Source organism: Carassius carassius, chromosome 42, assembly GCF_963082965.1.
Source record: "Carassius carassius chromosome 42, fCarCar2.1, whole genome shotgun sequence".
Lineage (NCBI taxonomy): Eukaryota > Metazoa > Chordata > Actinopteri > Cypriniformes > Cyprinidae > Carassius > Carassius carassius.
Genome location: NC_081796.1, coordinates 24369088 through 24390719, shown reverse-complemented (window position 1 = coordinate 24390719; position 21632 = coordinate 24369088). Strand labels below are relative to the sequence as shown.

Here is a 21632-nt window from a genome sequence, read left to right as displayed (position 1 = left end):
TAGACCACGCAAAAGGCTGTTCTTTTTAAAGCATATAAAGATGCATCACATTTGACACGTTTTTAATAAAACATATTCTCACTACAAATCACACACGTGAAACCATCGTTACTATTGGCAAATCAGTGATTAAAAAATGTCACAATACAATGTAAAAATTATTGTTTAAATGACTAGTACGTTTAACTTTATTTATTTATTAACAGTCTTTTACTTTAACTAATTTTAAATCAATGTGTTCCTTCTCGTTTGTTTGTCAGTAGTCCTATCTGGGAAATTTACTTGTGATGTCTGAGTGAAAATTATTTCTCCATTAATTTTTTTTTTTTTTTCAGTGAAGAATGATTAAATTTAAAATACCTTCTGTTACACTTTCATCCATTTACAATCATTAGTAAGTCACTTTGGACAAAAGCGTCTGCTTAATGATTAAATGTAATTTTTCTTTACAGTTATGAAAATGCTACTGTAAATGCATACTCAAAACGGTTTAGAAACATTTAAACAGAAATAGCTCAATTTCACTAAAATTAACAAATAAACGACAAGTAACATTTATTAAAAGGTGCCATATTTAAGTAGACAGCCTGTAGAAGTATTTTCTCAACAAGAATGAGGTTTGCGCTCTTTTTCTTCATTTGTATTATTACGTCTAATAGACAATGAAACGTATCACTTATTACAGTCACACTGTTAGAGATTCACTTTTGTTATTGTACTGTCCCACACTCGGAATACATCTGTGCGCTCATTAAATGTCTCATTAGTGACTCTCTAGGGTCTCTGAGGTATAAAGCAGTCTCCTTGCTCAAATAGTCTGGACTACGATCCATCTAGAAGCCCAAATCACCCGGTACATGAACAGAAACGCCCCTAGATGACCCCATTTGTGTCCACTGGTTTTGTGTGGTTGGGCTTTTGGTTTATTTACGGTAAGGTGGACCTGCACTGTCAGCACAGGCAGATGTCAGGTGATCACATGGGGCTGTGTTACAGTCTGCGTCCCCGCTTGTTTGGGGACCTCAGTGGATCCATTTCCAACTCGGAGTCAGATCACCAGCCTCCGGATTCCGGGATGATGATGATGCCCTCGTGCGTCCGGGGCTCCAGGCAGCGCGACGAGGACTCTGGTGGGAACAGAGGAAAGACATCATCCACCTCCCCTTTACACGCCGGGGACGCCGGCAAGATCCCGACCGGGGAGCTCCGCCGTGGAGACGCGGACAGAGCGCTCATCCAGAACGGAGGAGGAAAGAGGAGGCTGCAGCTGCTCCAGACTCCCAGCAGCGTCCAGAAACACAAGAACTGGGATAAACTGGTGGTGGTGGAGGAGAAGGAGGCCGAGAAGGAGGCCAAGAAAGTCAGTAAGAACATTGACAGGGCCTTGAAGGAACTCAAACGGGAATACAAACAGACGCATCGGCTGCTGCTCTTAGGTGGGTGATGCTGCCCTACCTACTGTATGGTGGCTTTCTTCTTCTTATTATCATAGAAGTATCATTGAAATTTTGTTGGGACTGACGTTATATAGCTGTGCTCAAATGTATGCTAGCATATACTTGAAAGGTGAATATTTATATGTTCTCAGTAACGTTACATTCATAACGCATCATAGCTACTCCACGTTTAGAGATGAATCAATGATTATTTTAATGATTACATTTTTGCATGTACCAATATGCTGGTTTTATTTCTGCTTTCCACACATAACTAAATAATCATTAGACTACAAGAAGAAAAACATTATGAATTATGGATATTTGCATATCAGTAGGCTAAATATAATACTTTTCTTTTAACAAAACAGTGACAGAGTGGAAGAGTATCCAAACAATGAGATTTGAGTAATAAAACTGAATGTGTGAAAATATAAAGTCAAATTAACAATTAAAAACAGTGCACATTATGAATATTTTATTAGTATTTTAATATTATTATTATTTATTCGATGTGCATTTGCCATTTGTTTTAGTGCATTGCATTACAAGTATAATAGGTAAATAGGCCTATGATAACGTATGATAACTAGGGATGTGATGAGATCTCGTGCCACAGAGAACCTGATGATATCCTTGCAAAACATTTTACAGTGTTTACATTAGAGCTTAACAATTAATAATTTAAAGATCTCGATCTCAATTCAAACACCCACACGATCTTGTTCCTGAATGACAACTATCATGACTTTCAACCACTAGTAAATTAGGTTATTTTGTTTAGTTTTCTAATACCTTTTTTCAGAATCGTGAGAAAATCCTGATCCTGTTTATAAATATATATAAACATGAGACTCAATTTATCCAGAATCGTGCAGCTCTAGTTTACATGTTGTTCAATGCTGCATATCATTTAATTAAAATAGAAGTTCAATTTCATAAAGTACAAGTTGATTTCAAAATGCTCCTACATTTTTTGCGTTCTGTGTTTTTCAGTTGAATGAAAGAATATTTTTCCCACTTATTTTTCATCATTGAGGATTTCTTTTAAAATGTCAAAAAATCTTGTCTCGTTCTCGTGAACCCAGTCTCATGTCTTGTCTCGTCTCGTGGGATAAGTGTCTCGTCACACCCCTAATAATAATCATGGTTACAATTATTTATTACAAAATATAAAATATATAATGCATTGTTACATGTATTACAAGGCATTAAGAATACTTCTATAATAATACGTCCATATGTTCAGGCTTCAAGAAAAATGATTAAAGTATGCATTATTTTATGTCTTTTTAATTGAGGTTATCTGTTTATACATATTATTTGCAGTCTTGGGCCATTAAATATATATATAAAAAATTAAAATACATATAAAAAAGTACATTATTCTCTTTTTATAGACAATGAATGGATCTGGTGATGATGTAAGTGAGTGACATATCAGAAAATAAAACTGAGCTCATATTGTTTTTCAGGCAGGACATGATGCTTTGATAAGATACTAAGTCATAGTAAAAGAGTCTATTACTTTGACCTCTGGGACACTGAGATCTCACGCAAACATCCTGATAGTCTTTCAGTTTAATGCTGGAAACCAGCTAGACAACCTGAACTACACACTTGCACATTTGATTTTAAATAACACTTTACAGAAAATTACTGAATAGTATCAAATTAAATATGAGGACCAAATTTGACTCTGTACAGCTGTTTTAAATGCTGTAAACTTATCTAAACTTATCTAAAGATCAGTTATTCAGATATTTCTTTAGTACTGGACTGTAAAGTGTGCTATGTTGCTAAGTGATGTCTCTGTGCTGATTGTATACTGAAACCATTTGTGTGGATACCTGTTTCCAAAGGCATGAGTCATTAAGACTAAAGGTATTAGACTTCCTGTCATTTGATTTCATTCATTTATTGTCCTTTGCTACTGATAACATGATGAACTGCTGACTTCTTAATCCACACTGGGAATTTACAATTTTTACGTAATCTTTTCTGCTGATAAATCAAAATGCACTTGATATAAAGAAAGTCAGAGGCCTTGTTAAAGGAATGGTTTACCCCAAAATATATGAACATTTGCTGAAAAATAATTTACTCTTAGGTCATTCAAGATGTAGACGAGTTTGCTTCTTCATGGGAACAGATTTGGAGAAATTTGCATCCCTTGCTCACCAATGGATGCTCTGCAGTGAATGGGTGCCGTAAAAAAGTCCAAACAGCTGATAAACACATCACAATAATCCACAAGTAATCCACACCCCTTCAGTCCATCAGTTAACATCCTGTGAAGCAAAAAACTGTGTTTATAAGAAATAAATGCATTATTAAGACATTTTAATTGTAAACCGTTGCTTCTGGTGAAAATACCAGTCCATAATCCATAATAATGCTTCCTCCAGTGAACAAGTCCATCCCCTGTGGTCCTCTCACATCAAAAGACACCCAAATATTTGTTTAGAACTGTTTTAGAACAGTATTTGATATGTGCATATTTCTCTCCTGATTCAGACAAGACAACTTTTTTCACTTGAGAAAGCAGTGTTATGGATAGAGGACTTGGACACGGCTTTTCGCTTCATAAGATGTTAACTGATGGACTGGACTGGTGTGGTGTGGATTACTTGTGGATTATTGTATTATTTTTATCAGCTGTTTGGACTTTCATTCTGACAGCACCCATTCACTGCAGAGGATCCGTAGGAGGATACATGTTCAGCTAATTTTGGGTGAACTCTTCCTCTAGTCTGATCTACCAAATTCAATATCCAGCAATGGTTTTGGAGCTATGGTTTCCTGGCACATGACTCAGTTAAACTCAGGCATAGCTGGCTGGAGACAAACACAGAGTGGCATTTCAGACCTTATTTTTCTACATTCATTTTCTTGTATTAATCTAAGGATGTCTGGTTTTACTTCAGTGTTATGAAACTGAAATTACATAAAGGCAGATTAAGAAAATTTGGCTGCAGATGTTGTCAGTTTTTAGAATTTGATAATAGAATTATAAAGAGAGAGAAGTCATCCAAGATGTGGCTTATAAATTAACTTTAATTGAGGATCTTGCTGAGTTATCTTGAAGCTTTATGGTACAGTTATTTTTAGTTCAGGAGAATGACACATCCTTGGGAATGTCTTTGTACAAGTTGTACTGTAACTAGTTAAATATGTGGCATATCAAGTAGTAGATAACACAGGCCTTAAGTGAATATCATTTCATTTTAATAGAGGTAACAGGTATTTTTGCCCATGGGCTATCATTAAAATAACAAGACTTGTAGTTTATATTTAATGAAAGCGCAAAAATAGCCTATTTTAACTTACATATATTAAAATATAGCACGTTTTGTCTGTTGTAATGGATGCTTCACCCATGAATAGCCAAAATGGTTGTTTGTTTAGCTCCTTCTATAAGTGTTGAATAGTTTGATTATGGTTGTACCATGTAGGAAATCCTTTCAGGGAAAAACAAGAGGATGTCATGCTTTCACAAAAAGTTAGTATTTCTCCTACAGGCATTGCATTGTGAATTGTATGTGGTCTGTAGACTGATCTTTGTCACCCTGTAAATAAGTTTTATCATTTACTGAATGTGTACTTTGGCTTTAGTGTGGCTCTAACTGCATATGGCTAGCTAATTGTAATGATAGCATTATGCAATATGGTCTGTTGCTTTTAAAAGATTTGAGCTTTAGGCCAGAAACATACATATAGATTTTTCCTCGAGTGAAAACAAGCATCAACAGTTTTGCCAAAAACTCTTCCATCTAGTTTAGTGCAGTGAAACAAATTGGTATCTACTGATATTCTTCATAAATTGCAGTAGTTTTTTAATACTTCTTGATTATCAGAGGAGTTTGATTCAAATTGGATTAATATCTAGCCATATAAACTTTTCTAGTAGGTGTTAAAGTAGAGCTTACATAAACTAATAATGTCATTAGGTGTGAATTATATTGAAAACAATAATTCAGACAGGAATTCAGACCTTCCAAGCTGAGCACAACTATTACCCATAAATTATGAGATACTATACAATTTCTACAGAGTGGTTTCTGTATGAACAACACTTCACATGATGCTTATGCAATGTTGAAATATTGTTGTCTTATTTTGTCGACTTCCCAACCTAAAGTAGTTGGGCCTAAAGCATTTTTTTTGCCTACATTTATATAATTGTGCACATTTGCATAAATATATTGTTATATTATTTTACAACAACACTAAATTTCTAAATCTTAATGTCTTTTAATCAGAATAAGAATCAGAAAGATCTTTATTGCCAAGTATGCTTGCGCATACAAGGAATTTGTTTTAGTGACATAAGCTTCCAGTACACAGAGACAACAACACACAGACAAAAAAAAATAGGCAAATAAATAAGTGTCTAAACAATTGCGCTATAAATGATAATGGAATAGGATTGAGTAAGATAAAGGGATGTACTAAGATGGAGGGGTAACAAATTAATATAAGGATATTGCACATTTTTATTTGCGTAAGTGGGGAACATTTAACTGTTCATGAAGTAGATTGCCTGGGGGAAGAAACTGTTCTTGTCCCTTACTGTCCTGGTATTTGCGGTTCTGAAGCTCCGGCCAGATGGCAAAAGTTCAAAGATGGGGTAACTTGGATGTGAGGGATCCAGAGAGATTGTGATTTTCTGAGCCCTTTTCCTAACTCAGGATGTATACAGCTCTTGAAGGGTGGGCAGGGGAGTACCAATAATACTTTCAGCAGTCCTAACCGTTCTCTGTAGTCTTATGATGTCTGATTTAATACCTCAACCACAAATGCGTCCGTTTTCTATACTGTCATACCCATTTGAGCCACTAGGGGATTATTTTTCTTATATATTTTGACCTTGCATATCTCAATGCAAGAGTTGATGTGCTTGGAAAAATGCTTTTACATTTTTCTTCATAATTTGAATCGATGTTTAAATTTATTTACAATGATGGTGCATATTTCATGGTTTACCACATTTACTTAAAGGGACAGTTCACTCAATAATGAAAACTCTGTCATCATTTACTCACCCTCTTGTCATTCCAAACCTGCATGAGTTGCTTGCAATCTTCTTGCAATCTTACCAGCAATCTACAAAATATCTTCTTTTATGTTCGACATAAGAAAGCAATTCATACAGGTTTGGAACGACAAGAGGGTGAGTAAAAGATGACAGAATTTTCAATTTTGGGTGAACTGTCCCTTTAAAGGTTTAACAAAACATCCGTCAATTTTAAAGCTTTTTATAGACGTTTTATGAGAAGTGAAAGTCATGTGTTCTTAAGTATAAAATATGAGAACTTTAGTGTGCTAAATAGTGTGCAAAAAAAAATAGTCGGTATAATAACAGAACAAAGCTCCCAGTCAGTAGTCTGGTCAGCTGGATTTAGAGGGACAACTTTCAGTTTGTCAGGCTGAGAGACCCTAAACCATTTAAGATCTGCAAAACCAGTTTAGACTGGTTTAAGATGTGTTTTCCCCCTCAGTATAAACCTGACAGACTTTGAGACCCAGCCATTCAGCTGCTACAATGTCACATTCGCTACACTTTACAGTGTAACATTCTTTCCTCACATTGTTACGTCGAAACATTCGATCTCGTCCGTCAGTGCTACTTTGTAGCTGTTGTCCTGGTTCTTAATGGCCATTACCAGGTGTGACAGACAGAGGCAGTGCTGAGTTACAGACTACAGCAGAGATACAGGCAGAGAATTTCACACAGAAAAATACAGAGAGGGCGAGAGAACGTCTCCGGTTACTATCGGAACCTCGGTTCCCTGAGAGACGGGAATGAGACATGGTGTTAATGCCTTGGGGACTCCCTTCCTTCCTAACCTACCTGAAATCCTATTGCACTACGCCAGTGAAGTTGCAACTCTTACTGGCCAATGCCAGCCAAGATGGAGAATGGGGGCGGGGCCCAGCCACTATATAATGCAACGTATAGGTGGAATAAACTCAGAATCTTCCGACAGTACAGCAGACCTGAGCACTGAACACAGCGGCTTATGCCATGTCTCGTTCCCGTCTCTCAGGGAACCGAGGTTACGATAGTAACCGGAGACATTCCCTCTGGAGAACGGTCTCTCCACATAGCGTTAAAGCCTTGGGGACTGTATAGAACAATGCCTTGGGAACAGCGAAGTAAAAAGGCTCAGCTTTGGAGGAGCTACCATGAATAATCTTGTAGACACAAAAAATGAATCCCCAGCCAATCAGATGAGACCCTGCAACATGCCTCGAGGGGACTGGATGTAGATTCCTGTATGGGGATCCAATCAGGTTACAAATATAAGACATACAGTCCTGTGAACACATACAAGCGTATAGCAAAACAGTGCAACAAGCATGTGAACGGAAATGCCGGGCACAATATAACACACATAGGGAATGGCCGCAAAGAGGTGCTACAGTCTGAACCTCTCCCTGCAGGACCTGGTCAAAACCACCAGTGCCGTCAAGTGGCTAGTAGTTGCAGGAAGAACCACGGGTGGTACTCACCGATAGGACCTGTGAGGCTAATGACTGCAAGTCCAAATTGTAGAATCTGGCGAAGGCATTCTGCGAAGACCATCCAGCAGCCATACAAATATCTTTGATAAAAGCTCCCTTAGTCCACGCCCAGGAGGAGGCGACAGCCCTCGTTGAATGGGCTCGTACACCAATAGGACATTCCATACCACCATTCTGGTTGGGGTGCCATATCGAGCCACCTGCCTGAGACAGGAAAGCTCGTCTCAGCGGGATCGGCAACAGGGGAGCTGTTAGTATTTCTAGAAGATCGGGAAACCAAGGCCTGTTCGGCCAGTACAGAGTGACTAACACTGATGCCTTCTCCTCTCTGATTTTGTGCAGCACTTGTGACAAAATCTTCAGCGGGGGGAATGCATACAGATGGGCATTTGGCCACGGCATTGTGAGTGTGTCCCCGCCCAGGGGAGAGCGTGACAGTGAGAAGAACAGAGGGCAATGCATGTTCTCCACTGTCACGAACAGGTCCACCACCGGTTTCCGTAACACGCTTTTTTGTTCGTACACACAGAGACCCAAACTCTCCAGGTGACATAACCGCGTGTTTGTGGCTGTTGAGCACATCCTCTGAATGTGGCAAGATCCGCCAGTCGTCCAAATAATTCAGTATGCACATTCCGCTCGCTCTCAGAGGGGAAAGTGCTGCATTCACACATTTCGTAAACGTACTGCTCTAGTCCTAGCCCGAACGGCATCACTGATATGCTGAACTGATATGCTATGCCTTCGAATGCAAATCTCAGAAAGCACCTGTGACAAGGGGCGATCTGGATATCAAAATATTCGTCTTTCAGGCTTGCCTAAACATACCAATCTCCGGGTCGAATCTGCGCCAGTATCTGGTTTAGCATTGTCATTTTGAAAGCGCATTTGTACAATGCACGGTTGATGGGTCTCAGGTCTAATATTGGATGGAGACCACAAGCTTTCTTGGGAACGACAAAGTACTGGCTGTAAAAACCGCTCTCTCTCTCGCTTTGCAGGACCATTTCTATCGCGCTTTTCGCGAGGAGATTGATAATCTCCTGCCTCAAAACCGGCTCGTTGTGAGCCAGAATTGTCGACATGACCACGCCATTGAACCGGGGTGGTCTGCGCCGAAACTGAAGCATGTAGCCATTCTCTATGACATTCCACAACCAAACCAGAATGCCCGGAATGCATGTCCCTCCACTTCAGAGCGCTACTCCGGAGAGCACCACACCGAAAGATATAATCTCCGACGCTCCAGCAGCAGGTTGAAGATTCTCTTCCAAGCACATTGGAGAGTGGGGGGGTGAATTGCGCCATTCTTCGCGGTCGCCCACGTGCAGCTGTCGTCCCACCAGTGGCTCGCTGGTGGCGGTGGGACCATGGCGGTAAATTCCATCAGGTGCGTGATTTCACATAGAGCAGCTGTTACTACACAGAGCCATTGTTAACTGAGAAGATGCGCAAATAAATGCTGAAAATGAACGTGGATTTGCGCAGCTTCTCAGTTAACAATGGCTCCGTGTAGTAACAGCTGCTCTATGTGAAATCACGCACCTGAGGGAATTTACCGCTGATTAGAGAACCGGCTTTACTGACGAGATGCACATAACAATCGTCCAATCGTGATCGGAGCACCCCTAGTTAACGTAATGTGGAGAGACCGTTCTCAAGAGGGAACAGAAGAGAAGGGAAGAGCGCCTGTGAGGGGCTCACACAGAACCCCAGATCCAGACGCAAGTTCTTATCGCACCTTACTGATCGAAATGTGATCGGTTTCATCAATCCCATCGCCTGAATCACGCCCGGGCTGCTTGAGACATTGTAGCATGGGGGAGAAACAAAACCCTTTTCCCTGTCTATTGTGGATCATTTTCTTAATTTGGAATCGGAATTGGATTGATCGTTCATAAGATCAGCGCGCAGATTGGCTTCGAGGGAGTAAGATGGGGTGTTTGGAGGGCAGTAAAACCGAAGACCAGCACATCGACGAGAAAATACAGCAAGAGGCCAACAAGAAAATAGAGAAACAGTTGCAAAAAGAGAGACAGGCTTATAAAGCCACATATCGATTGTTGTTGTTGGGTAAGAGGAGACTCGAGGCGTTATTTCCAACATCCGAGGCTGTTTTCAAACGCACCGTGTTTGACAGCTCAGTCTGGCATGTTGGATTGTACATATGAAGAACACACACCATGATATCTGAAGTACTATCTGGGAGACTTTGCATGTATTCACACGGCTGTGTTTGCTTCCTAGGTGCTGGGGAATCGGGGAAAAGCACTATTGTGAAGCAGATGAGAATTCTTCACGTCAACGGGTTTAATGCGGAGTGAGTATCTGTTTACTGTACTGATGTCACATATGTGCATGTAAGGGCTGGGCCCTGTCTTCAGCCTCGGCATGGCGAAGGATACCCTCATACATGCTGAAGCAGATTGTGATGTAGCACTACATGCTAACAGCTAGTGCTTCACTGCAACATTACTGTTATGTGCTCATACAGAATCTGTACGCAAGTAAAGCATGAGTGAGAAGTGCCTAAGATCACAGAGTCACAGACTGAATGTTCATCAGGCCTCTCAAAGTTTTTGCATCCTGATATTACATATCTAGATATTCTGTGCAACTGTGTCTAGCTCCAAACTACTTTTATGTTGATAAGAGAGCACCGTAAAAGTAGTTCATATGACTCGTGCATTACATTTTTCAAGTCTTCTGAAGTCATATGTTAGGTTTGCGCCAGGAAGAGGCTGACATTCAAATCGTTAGTTACTTAAGGCCTTTCCGTTCACTCTAGCTCTCAAATTTCATTCTCTGTTTCATGACATGTCAAGTTTTGGCTTTGGTGAGGCTTGGAATATGGTTCGCAAATTATATAGTTTGTGTCATTTTGAGAGCTTGAAAGTTGTGGTCGTTTTGAGCTGTCACTGTGTGGAAGAGAGCTGAGTGAAGATTCTCTGAAATATCTCATTTTGTGTTCCACAGAAGAAAAAAACTGGAATGACATGAGGGTGATTAAATTAGGACTAATGACAAAAATTATATACATACCAGTAATAGGAAATTTGAAATTCAGTCTTGCAGTTATAATATGCAGAAAATATTTTCTGTCTTTTAATCAGATTTAAATGTTTTCATATACAGGGAAAAGAAACAGAAAATTCAAGACATTCGCAAAAATGTGAAGGACGCCATCGTGGTGAGTGAGCCGTTCTCATTCCTGATTTAGTTTCTACAAGTTTTTTTCTAGATCTAATCTCGGTCTCCTGGCTCATAACTCTTTGGTTTTTATTTCTAGACCATAGTGTCTGCAATGAGCACTTTAATACCACCCGTCCCGCTCGCCAATCCAGAGGACCAGTTTAGGATCGACTATATCAAAAGCATAGCGCCGCTCTCTGACTTTGATTACACACAGGTAAGGAGCCTCGTTTTCAGAATTTACTCAAGATGCTTTGAATGACATTTGAATCTGTGTAAGCGTTTTTGAACTGCTTACCGAGAAGTTTTTATATGAGTCTTTTGATTTCTGAAAATACAAATTGTTGCAGGATCTTTTTAAATCATGTACTTGAGGAGAAGTACCTTCTACTAACTGAAAGTTTGAGTATGTTACTGACGAAAGTTACTTTGTGGGAATGCAGATACTGACTGCTTTGTTGTTGTTTGACTCTGCAGTTTAATGGGCAGTAGATTTTACAATTTTCTACAGTGAGAATAAAAATTAGGCTTTAATTTTATCAGCAGTATGGGATAGAGTTCTAGCATTTCTAGCAAACGCCTAAAACATAAAAGACATTACAGACATGCTGTATTGTCATGTAAATGTGTTTTTATTTTTTATATTCAGTGTTTAGTGTATATTTATACATTTTTGACGGTAGTTAAAATATTGTAATTACATTAAAATATAGTAAAATACTGTTTTTGTAAACAGTATTTTGATTTTTGTAATATGTTTAGCATGTTGGTATGATAGCTTATGTTCTGTTTGTACTTTGTCATATATTGCTGTTGCATCTGTGGTTTGCTAGCACATTAGGTTATGTTAAATTATAGGTTTTTGGGAGATATTTTGGGTTCATATATAGAATTTAATCTCCAGATTGACTAATCCAGGGACAGAGAAGGTTTTCAGATTAAAATAATTTGTATCAATTGCTTTAGTTGTCAGTTGACTGAGTGTAATTCAGGACAAAGAAACAACTATGTGACCCTGGAGCACAAGTCACTGGGGTAAATTATTTATAGCAATAGCCAAAAAAAACCATTGTATGGGTCAAAATTATTATTTTTCTTTTACACAAAATATCATTAGGATATTCAGTAAAGATCATGTTTCATGAAAATATTTTGTAAATTTCCTACCGTAAACATCTCAAAACTTAATTTTTGATTAGGAATATGATTTGCTAAGAGTAAGAACTTCACCCTCAGATTCCAAGATTGCCAAATATTGTCTGATCCTAATAAACCATACATCAATGGAAAGATTATTTATTCAGCTTTCAGATTAATTTTTTGAAAAATTGACTATTTTTATGGTTTTGTGGTCCAGGGTCACATATAGTCTTTTAATTTGTTAGAGTGAAACTTGTAATTTAGACATTTTGTGTTTCTTAAAGTAGCTGTGTGTTTTATCCCCAGGTTGACATATGCTTACTGAAACTGATATTTGTGCCAGTCACTAGAAGACACTGAAGTCATGGATAAATTGTCAGTGTCCTTTTCTCAGCTTTGCTTGTTTCAGAGTATCAAGTGAAAACTTTGGAATTGGGTTGTCCAGGGGAATTTTCAGTGGAATAAGTAGAATTCCATCTGATCAGGCTGAATCAAACTAAAACTGACACTAGTTCTAAACTGTAGAAGTTCTCTGTCGTGCTGATTCTGTCTGTTAGCTTAGCATATGTTTCTGCTGGGCTTACATTTTGTTTGGTTGGCATTAAACAGTGTGCAGCGGGGTCAGTTATGTTATTATTATTTTGTTGTGGTATTCTAGCACATTTAATGTCTTTTTGGAAAAGTTGGACAGTGATATGGCAGATGTCTTGACTTTTGGTTGCACAAATGTTGGCTCTGTGTTTTCAGACTATTTTCAGACGGTGTGGTTTCCGCTGAAATGGAGATCTGTAATTAGACAGTTTTAGACCACAGATCTTCTTTCAGCTCCTGGATTTCCCTTTAATTAATTAATGGCAGATCTTTTCTCACACATGAATTCATCAATTTTAGAATTTTCGTACGGTTGGATTGCCAATACTGGAAAACCAGAACGTTCACTTCTTATTTAGTGAGTAATTTGTGGTTTACTCTTAGGTTAAACAGGTGATAGATGCAATAATGATTGCTGACATGTATTATTGGTTGATCTTAAAGGAATATTTTACCCAAAATAACAATTTGTATTTAAAATGTATTCACCTCTCAGGCCATCCAGGATGTAGATGAGATTGTTTCTTTATCATTTAGCATTACATCACTTGCTGACCAATGGATACTCTGCAGTGAATGGGTGCCGTCAGAATGAGAGTCCAAACTGATGGACTGGAGTGGTGTGGATTGATTGTGGATTATCTGTGATGTTTTTATCAGCTGTTTGGTCTCTCATTCTGACGGCACCCATTCGCCACAGAGGATTCATTGAGGAACAAGTGATGTAATGCTACATTTCTGAAGAAACGAACTCATCTGCATCTTGGATATTTACTGTTTGGGAGTAAATATGGTAAATTTTTGTTCCTTAGGGTACCGCAAAAGTGACAGCTTTGTACTGTTTTTCTAAAATAGCAGTTCAGGAAATGGATTGCATTTTTTAAAATGATATTTGGCCTTAACTTCTGAGAAGTCAATGACTGTAAATGTCAATACAGCTAATAATAATTCATATTTCAGTACGTTATGTAAAGTTGCAAACAAGTGGAAAAAGAGCCGGTCTGATCCGTCAGTCCATTTCAAGAACAGCCAAAAGGCTTTTAACCAAAACACATTTTCTAAATGTAGCTGCAAGTATCATCAGTTCAAGAAATATATCTTAAATAAAGAGAAGAGGCAATAGTTCTAAAAATGATTGCTAGCGCTATTTAAATTCATCGCCAAAATCATTTTGGCATGCAAGTGCTCTACATTTGTGAGAAATTGTTGTTTTAAAGATGTTTGTATTCTCCACAGGAGTTTTTCGATCATGCGAAGAAGCTCTGGGATGATGAAGGCGTTAAGGCATGTTATGAGCGCTCCAACGAATATCAACTAATCGACTGTGCGCATTAGTAAGTATGAGTTTGTTTGGACTTTACCTGGTATCTGTGTTATGATGGCGACTTTTGGTTTGGTTTTGTGAACTGCCATAATTCGACTTGTATCAGGTTTTTAAGAGTTGCTTCTCGCTTAAGTTGCAGCTACCAAAAAAAAATGTATTTAAGAATTAGACAAAAGCGTATTGTATTCCCCTGCTGATAGTTATTATAATAGGTTGCATATTTGTTTGCACTGTTTAGTGGTTAGTCATTTGAATTTACTGATGTTTCCAACAGAATAGCTTAATTGTGCAGCTGTTATAGTGTGAATCTATGTTCAGTGAACACAGCTGGACCTGCATGGGCATGTTTTTTTTACATAAGTCTCTTGTGCTCATCAAGGCTGCATTCTCTGATCAAAAATAGAGTAAAATTAACTCGTTTCTATTTTAATATATTTTAACATGTAATTTATTCCTGTGATGCACAGCTGAATATTCAGCATCATTACTCCAGTCTTCAGTGTCACATGATCCTTCAGAATTCATTCTAATATGCTGATTTGCTGCTCAAGAAACATTTATTATCTTGAAAACAGTTGTGCTGCTTAATATTTTTGTGGAAAATGTGATGCATTCTTTTTTTTTAGGATTCTTTGATAAAAAGAAAGTTCAAAAGAACAGCATTTCTTTGAAATATAAATCTTTTGTAACATTACTGTCAGTTTTTATGCATTTAATGCATCCTTGCTGAATAAAAGATGTACTAAAAATATACTAACCTCAAATTTTTGAACAGGAGTTTATTGTGGCACTGATTTGGATTAGTTACCCATCAACCGTCTAGTTGATTAGTAAGGCAAACTAGTTTTAAAAAAGAACTTGGTTTGAAGTCACTGTGCTTTAGATGTTAGATGCATCTGTAAATCAGGGTCAGGTAAACCTGAAACCAGTTCAGGCAACTAAACAACTAGTCTGTTTTGAAAATATGTAGTTTTGCACATCCTTTGAAGGAACGTGTCTGATCAGGCTCAGATGAACTGGAAACCAGCCGGTTTATTCAGCGCTTCCTTAAGACATTCAGGCAACCCACTAGAAACAGGTTAAATATATATAGAAGGTTCTTTGCATCTGGAGATTGTAGGTACACAAACAGTCAGTTATTGTCCACTGGTGGCTTTTTTAGGCCAGTGCTGGAGCTTCTCCTGTGTAACAGTGGCCATGTGTCAGGTATGAAAGCAGGAGGAGGATGGTCAGGTCATGGGAGTTGGTCAGCCGCTTGGTAAGACACAGATAGCATCACCAGCTAGTGCAGTGCCTGACAAATAATGGCGACTGTTGTCTCTCAGTCAGAAACGGCCCGGAGATACTCCGAGGATCATACAGACACCCGGCTGCTCTCAATACAGGCTTGTTCTTTGTGGAAGACTTTAACAATACTGAGAATTCCTCTGTTATACAATTTCAAATCCGTGTCTGCTCAAATGTGTTTGCTGTTATCAGGAGTGGACGGTATTAGAGAAAGTTTTCTGATAAATCTACTTGCATTCAGGTTTTATTTATTTTTTATTTTTTTGAAAGTTATAGTTTTGGAACAAAATTAGTGGTGTTCGATCTCCCCCACATGATTTTGTGTTAGGGCTGCACAGTTAACTGGAATGAAACCGAAATTGCAATATGACTTAAAAGGGTTAAAGGTTATGATACTTAAGCATCTCAGAGATGATTTGCTGGAAATAGTGCTCCACATACTCCACCACACTTCCACCACATCCCAAAGATGCTCTATTGGGTTGAGATCTGGTGACTGTGGGGGCCATTTTAGTACAGTGAACTCATTGTCATGTTCAAGAAACCAATTTGAAATGATTCGATGTGGTAATAAAAGGATGGACATGGTCAGAAACAATGCTCAGGTAGTCCGTGGCATTTAAACGATGCCCAATTGGCACTAAGGGGCCTAAAGTGTGCCAAGAAAACATCCCCCACACCATTACACCACCACCACCAGCCTGCACAGTGGTAACAAGGCATGATGGATCCATGTTCTCATACTGTTTATGCCAAATTCTGACTCTACCATCTGAATGTCTTAACAGAAATCGAGACTCCTCAGACCAGGCAACAATTTTCCATTCTTCAACTGTCCAATTTTGGTGAGCTCGTGCAAATTGTAGCTCTTTTTCCTATTTGTAGTGGAGATGAGTGGTACCCGGTGGGGTCTTCTGCTGTTGTAGCCCATCCGCCTCAAGGCTGTGCGTTTTGCGGCTTCACAAATGCTTTGCTGCATACCTCGGTTGTAACGAGCGGTTATTTCAGTCAAAGTTGCTCTTCTATCAGCTTGAATCAGTCGGCCCATTCTCCTCTGACCTCTAGCATCAACAAGGCATTTTCGCCCACAGGACTGCCGCATACTGGATGTTTTTCCCTTTTCACACCATCCTTTGTAAACCCTAGAAATGGTTGTGCGTGAAAATCCCAGTAACTGAGCAGATTGTGAAATACTCAAACTGGCCCTGAAAAAAATGAACATGAAAAGTATGAGCATGTACAGCACTCAACACTTAGTTGGGGCTCCTTTTGCCTGAATTACTGCAGCAATGCGGCATGGCATGGAGTCGATCAGTCTGTGGCACTGCTCAGGTGTTATGAGAGCCCAGATTGCTCTGATAGTGGACTTTAGCTCTTCTGCATGGTTGGGTCTGCTATATCGAATCTTCCTCTTCCCAATACGTTAAGGTCAGGCAAGTTTGCTGGCCAATTAAGGACAGGGATACCATGGTCCTTAAACTAGGTACTGGAAGCTTTGGCACTGTGTGCAGGTGTCAAGTCCTGTTGGAAAATGAAATCTGCATCTCCATAAAGTTGGTCAGCAGCAGGAAGCATGAAGTGCTCTAAAACTTCCTGGTATACGGCTGTGTTGACCTTGGACCTCAGAAAACAGGGTGGACCAACACCAGCAAATGACATGGCACCGCAAACCATCACTGACTGTGGAAACTTTATACTGGACCTCAAGCAACGTGGATTGTGTGCCTCTCCTCTCTACTCCAGACTCTGGGACCCCGATTTCCAAAGGACATGCAAAATTTACTTTCATCAGAGAAAATAACTTTGGACCCCTCAGCAGCAGTCCAGTCCTTTTTGTCTTTAGCCCAGGCAAGACGCTTCTGACTCTGTCTGTTGTTCAAGAGTGGCTTGACACAAGGAATGTGACGGCTGAAACACGTCTTGCATGCTTCTGTGCGTAGTGGTTCTTGAAGCACTGACTCCAGCTGCAGTCCTCTCTTTGTGAATCTCCCCCACATTTTTGAATGGGTTTTGTTTTACAATCCTCTCCAAGGTGTGGTTGCTTGTAAACTTCTTTTCTACCACATATTTTCCTTCCCTTCGCCTCTCTATTAATGTGCTTGGACACAGAGCTCTGTAAACAGCCAGCCTCTTTTGCAATGACCTTTTGTGTCTTGCCCTCCTTTTGCAAGGAGTCAATGTCATCTTTTGGACAACTGTCAAGTCAGCAGTCTTCCCCATGATTGTGTAGCCTACAGAACTAGACTGAGAGACCATTTAAAGGCCTTTACAGGTGTTTTGAGTTAATTAGCTGATTAGAGTGTGGCACCAGGAGTCTTCAATATTGAACCTTTTCACAATATTCTAATTTTCTGAGATAGTGAATTTGGGATTTTCCTTAGTTGTCAGTTATAATCATCAAAATTAAAAGAAATAAACATTTGAAATATATCGGTCTGAGTTTAATAAATGAATATAATATACAAGTTTCACCTTTTGAATGGAAATAGTGAAATCAACTTTTTGATGATATTCTAATTATATGACAGCACCTGTACATGTACATATGCTTTTTCTTCACGCTCTTCTTCATTTTTGCCTTTACAGCTTTCTTCACCGGATTGATGCAGTGAGACAAAGCGACTATACTCCAACAGACCAGGTACTGTTTCAGCTTTCTCTAGATTAGAGACTGCATGCGTTGAGATGTTTATTTTCATAAACTGTTTCCTCTAACACACTTTCACTCAATCGTTCTTATTTCAGGACTTGCTTCGCTGCAGAGTGTTAACATCAGGGATTTTTGAGACGCAGTTTCAAGTTGACAAAGTTAACTTTCAGTGAGTCCTGTATTTACTGCAGTTGTGTTGCTGTTTGTAATGTCTTCACATGTCCACTAGAGGGACACATTTCACATCTTTCTACAGCCTCATGTCTCTGTTCTTCTCTTTCAGTATGTTTGATGTGGGAGGTCAGAGAGACGAAAGGAAAAAATGGATTCAGTGTTTTAATGGTAAATTGAGTTTGTGAATGAATCCTTGTGAGACACATGAATGTTAAACACGTTTTGATGTGTGACCTTTAACAATCTCATCTCCTACTTAAAAGTGATAAATTAGTGTTATCATTTACTCAGCCTCATGTCATTCCAAACCTGTATGAGTTTCTTCTGCTGAACACAAAAGAAGATATTTCGAAGAATGTGAGTAACTCAACAGTTACCGGTAGCCATTGACTTCAATAGTATTTTTTTCCATACTGTGGAAGTCAGAGGTTACCGTCAACTGTTTGGCTACCAACATTCTTCAGAATATCTTAGTTAGTAAAGAAGAAAGAAACAATGTTAGAATGAAGATTTTAAGTAACATATCAGAAAATAAGAAAACACACTGATTCCACCAATGTGGTGCTGATTTGCAGACGTCACAGCGATCATCTTTGTGGTAGCGAGCAGCAGCTATAACATGGTCTTAAGGGAAGACAGCAACACAAACAGGCTACGGGAAGCACTTGCTCTTTTTCGCAGTATCTGGAACAACAGGTGATGCCTTTATTTTCTTCTTCCTAGCATATAACTTGTTTTTGAGTGTAAGCACAAGCTTTACTGACCCCTGTCTCTGTCGGGTCTTTATTTCTTCTTTTCACAGATGGTTGCGGACAATTTCTGTCATATTGTTCCTAAACAAACAAGACATGCTGGCAGAGAAAGTATTAGCTGGGAAATCCAAAATTGAAGATTATTTCCCTGAATATGCTTCATACACCTTGCCTGATAAAGGTTAGGCTTTTTTCACCCAGACACACACCAATCAAGACCCAGTAGTACTCAAATAGTGTAGTCCTAAAGTTTTAGTAGTTAGTTGATAAAAAGATGACTTGTTTGTGTGACTTGTATCTGTTACTGAGTTGAACCGGAGATTCAGATTGGTAAAAACCAAGATCATGTAGTTTTGTGAACTGGATTCATGTGCAGGTCAGTGTATGTTAATCTATCGAGCTTGTTCTATCTTTCAGTAACTTCTGAACCCGGTGAAGACCCCAGAGTGACAAGAGCCAAGTATTTCATTCGGGACGAGTTTTTGGTAAGTATTGTCTTTTTGAAACACACAGATTAAACACAGGGTTTAGACCGCTTCATTTAGTTGTGATTTTTCCTTCTCTCTTATGAAATGATGGAGAAAAACCCTGTTGAGTGGTAATTTGTAGACTAGCTATTGACCAATAATTGATTTTGACAACATTTTTGACCAATATTTACTCTGTTTAAATAAGTAAACTAATAATTGGAGCCATCCTGTGCCTCTCTAAACAATTCATATTTACCATGTGCTTATTTTTCAGCATTAAAGAGATAGAAATTTTATTTTTGGGTAAACTATCTTTAATTACTCACCCTCATGTCTTTCCAAACCCGTAAGACCTTCGTTCATCTTTGGAACACAAAATAAGCTTTTGTTGATAAAATCCGAGAGCTTTCTTACCCTGCATAGACAGCAAGGGAACTACCACATACAAGGCCCAGGAACAGATATATAGTCAAGTCAAGTCACCTTTATTTATATAGGGCTTTAAACAAAATATATTGCGTCAAAGCAACTGAACAACAGTCATTAAGAAAACAGTGTGTCAATAATGCAAAATGACAGTTAAAGGAAGTTCATTATTGAATTCAGTGATGTCATCATTGTTCATTTTAAATAGTGTCTGTGCATTTATTTGCAATCAAGTCAACGATATTGCATATATATGTTAAAACATCAGTGTTAAATTTTTTCAATATTATTTGGGATTTATTAATCACAATGATAGCTCTAGTCAGAGTATATATTTAGTTTTTAAGTAAAATCAGCAATGTACCTTTTTTTAATCTCATTACACTCAATTCAGACATTAAAGATGGCGGAATATTGGCTGCATAGACACTGTCATTTAAACCTTGTTTAGCCTTAAAAAAGAATCAATGTAAGATATATATTTATGTTTCTTAAATGAATTCGAACTATAAAAAGTATGTGAGTAATCATCAAAAAATGGTTGTAATCATTTGAAATACTTTGAAATTCTTTTCCCAGAGGATCAGTACAGAAAGCGGAGACGGCCGTCACTACTGTTACCCCCATTTCACATGTGCAGTGGACACGGAAAACATCCGCCGGGTCTTCAACGACTGCCGATACATCATCCAGAGAATGCTCCTGTGGCAGCACAAATTCTTGTGATCTCACTTCGGCTCTTAATGAACGTGTCTCCACACTCCCCCTGCCCTCATTACTCATGAGGCCAAAACCGCAGACGAATACTACTGAAGTTTGGGGCACCACCTTTCGGTTTTTAGGTGTTTAATTTTAACTCATGATTCGGGGACAAAGAATCTTGCTTCACCTTGTGACCTCCAGGAATCCTAGTCTCACACCTCGAACCTTGATCTTCTGGCCTACAGGGCTCTCTGCTGCTCTTTCTTTTTCAGGACACTGAAGATCGCCTGTTGACAGAAGCGGGGATGGGGAGGCGGGCCTCGGGTTGTCGAACACTGGGAAAGCGAAGTGAAGTAATGCACTTATACCATCAGGTTTTGACTGACGTTTTTCTTTACAAAGATGGACACACAATGTAGCATCACATCATGAATTTCTGTCCCAATTAAGGCTGTGGACAGGTCAGAGGATGGCGGGAGTGACCACGCCTTTTTATGTGAAAGAGGCGGAGCCTTTGAAATGAGGAGGGGGGCTCTGTGAAGAGGTGAGGAGGAGGAGGAGCTAGGGGAACATTGCTGAAGCCTTGGTTTGGTTTTCGGAACATGATGGCGAAACATCTGCAAAATAAACGCCCCTTTTTATTTTAGTTTCTTAACTTGTACAGACTGTGCAAGGGTGATTTTTCCTGTACAAATTATAAAATGTTATGTTATTATGTACAACTTTATTGAAAGAGGGTGAAAATCTACTTGTAGATCTTTGTGCCTTGATTATGGCTGTACCTGTAAATGAAGCTGATACATACAAACCTGATTGCACAAAAGTTAGGACACTTTTAAAATGTTAAAAATGTTGAATAAAAACGAATGCAATGATGTGTAAGTTTCAAATTTCAATATTTTATTCAGAATACAACCTAGATAACATGTCAAATGTTTAAACTGAGCAAATGTATCATTT

The 21632-nt window shown here is 38.8% G+C and overlaps 1 protein-coding gene across 2 annotated transcripts; it reads left to right on the top strand.

The window, feature by feature from the left end:
• The first annotated feature begins 979 nt into the window (after nt 1-979).
• Nucleotides 980-20741, top strand: LOC132124308 (guanine nucleotide-binding protein G(olf) subunit alpha-like). 2 transcript variants are annotated; one of them, XM_059535285.1, is made up of 12 exons: nt 980-1436; nt 10212-10284; nt 11100-11154; nt 11254-11373; nt 14124-14221; nt 18085-18139; nt 18244-18317; nt 18432-18490; nt 18898-19018; nt 19125-19255; nt 19492-19559; nt 20550-20741. In XM_059535285.1, exons 1-12 carry the CDS (start codon nt 980-982, stop codon nt 20694-20696), a joined length of 1458 nt encoding a protein of 485 aa, XP_059391268.1. In that variant the 3' UTR covers nt 20697-20741. The 2 variants fall into 2 exon arrangements, with proteins under 2 accessions (XP_059391268.1, XP_059391269.1); XM_059535286.1 differs by lacking the exon at nt 980-1436 and adding an exon at nt 9635-10037 and having other exon boundaries at nt 20550-20734.
• Nucleotides 20742-21632: the final 891 nt, after the last annotated feature.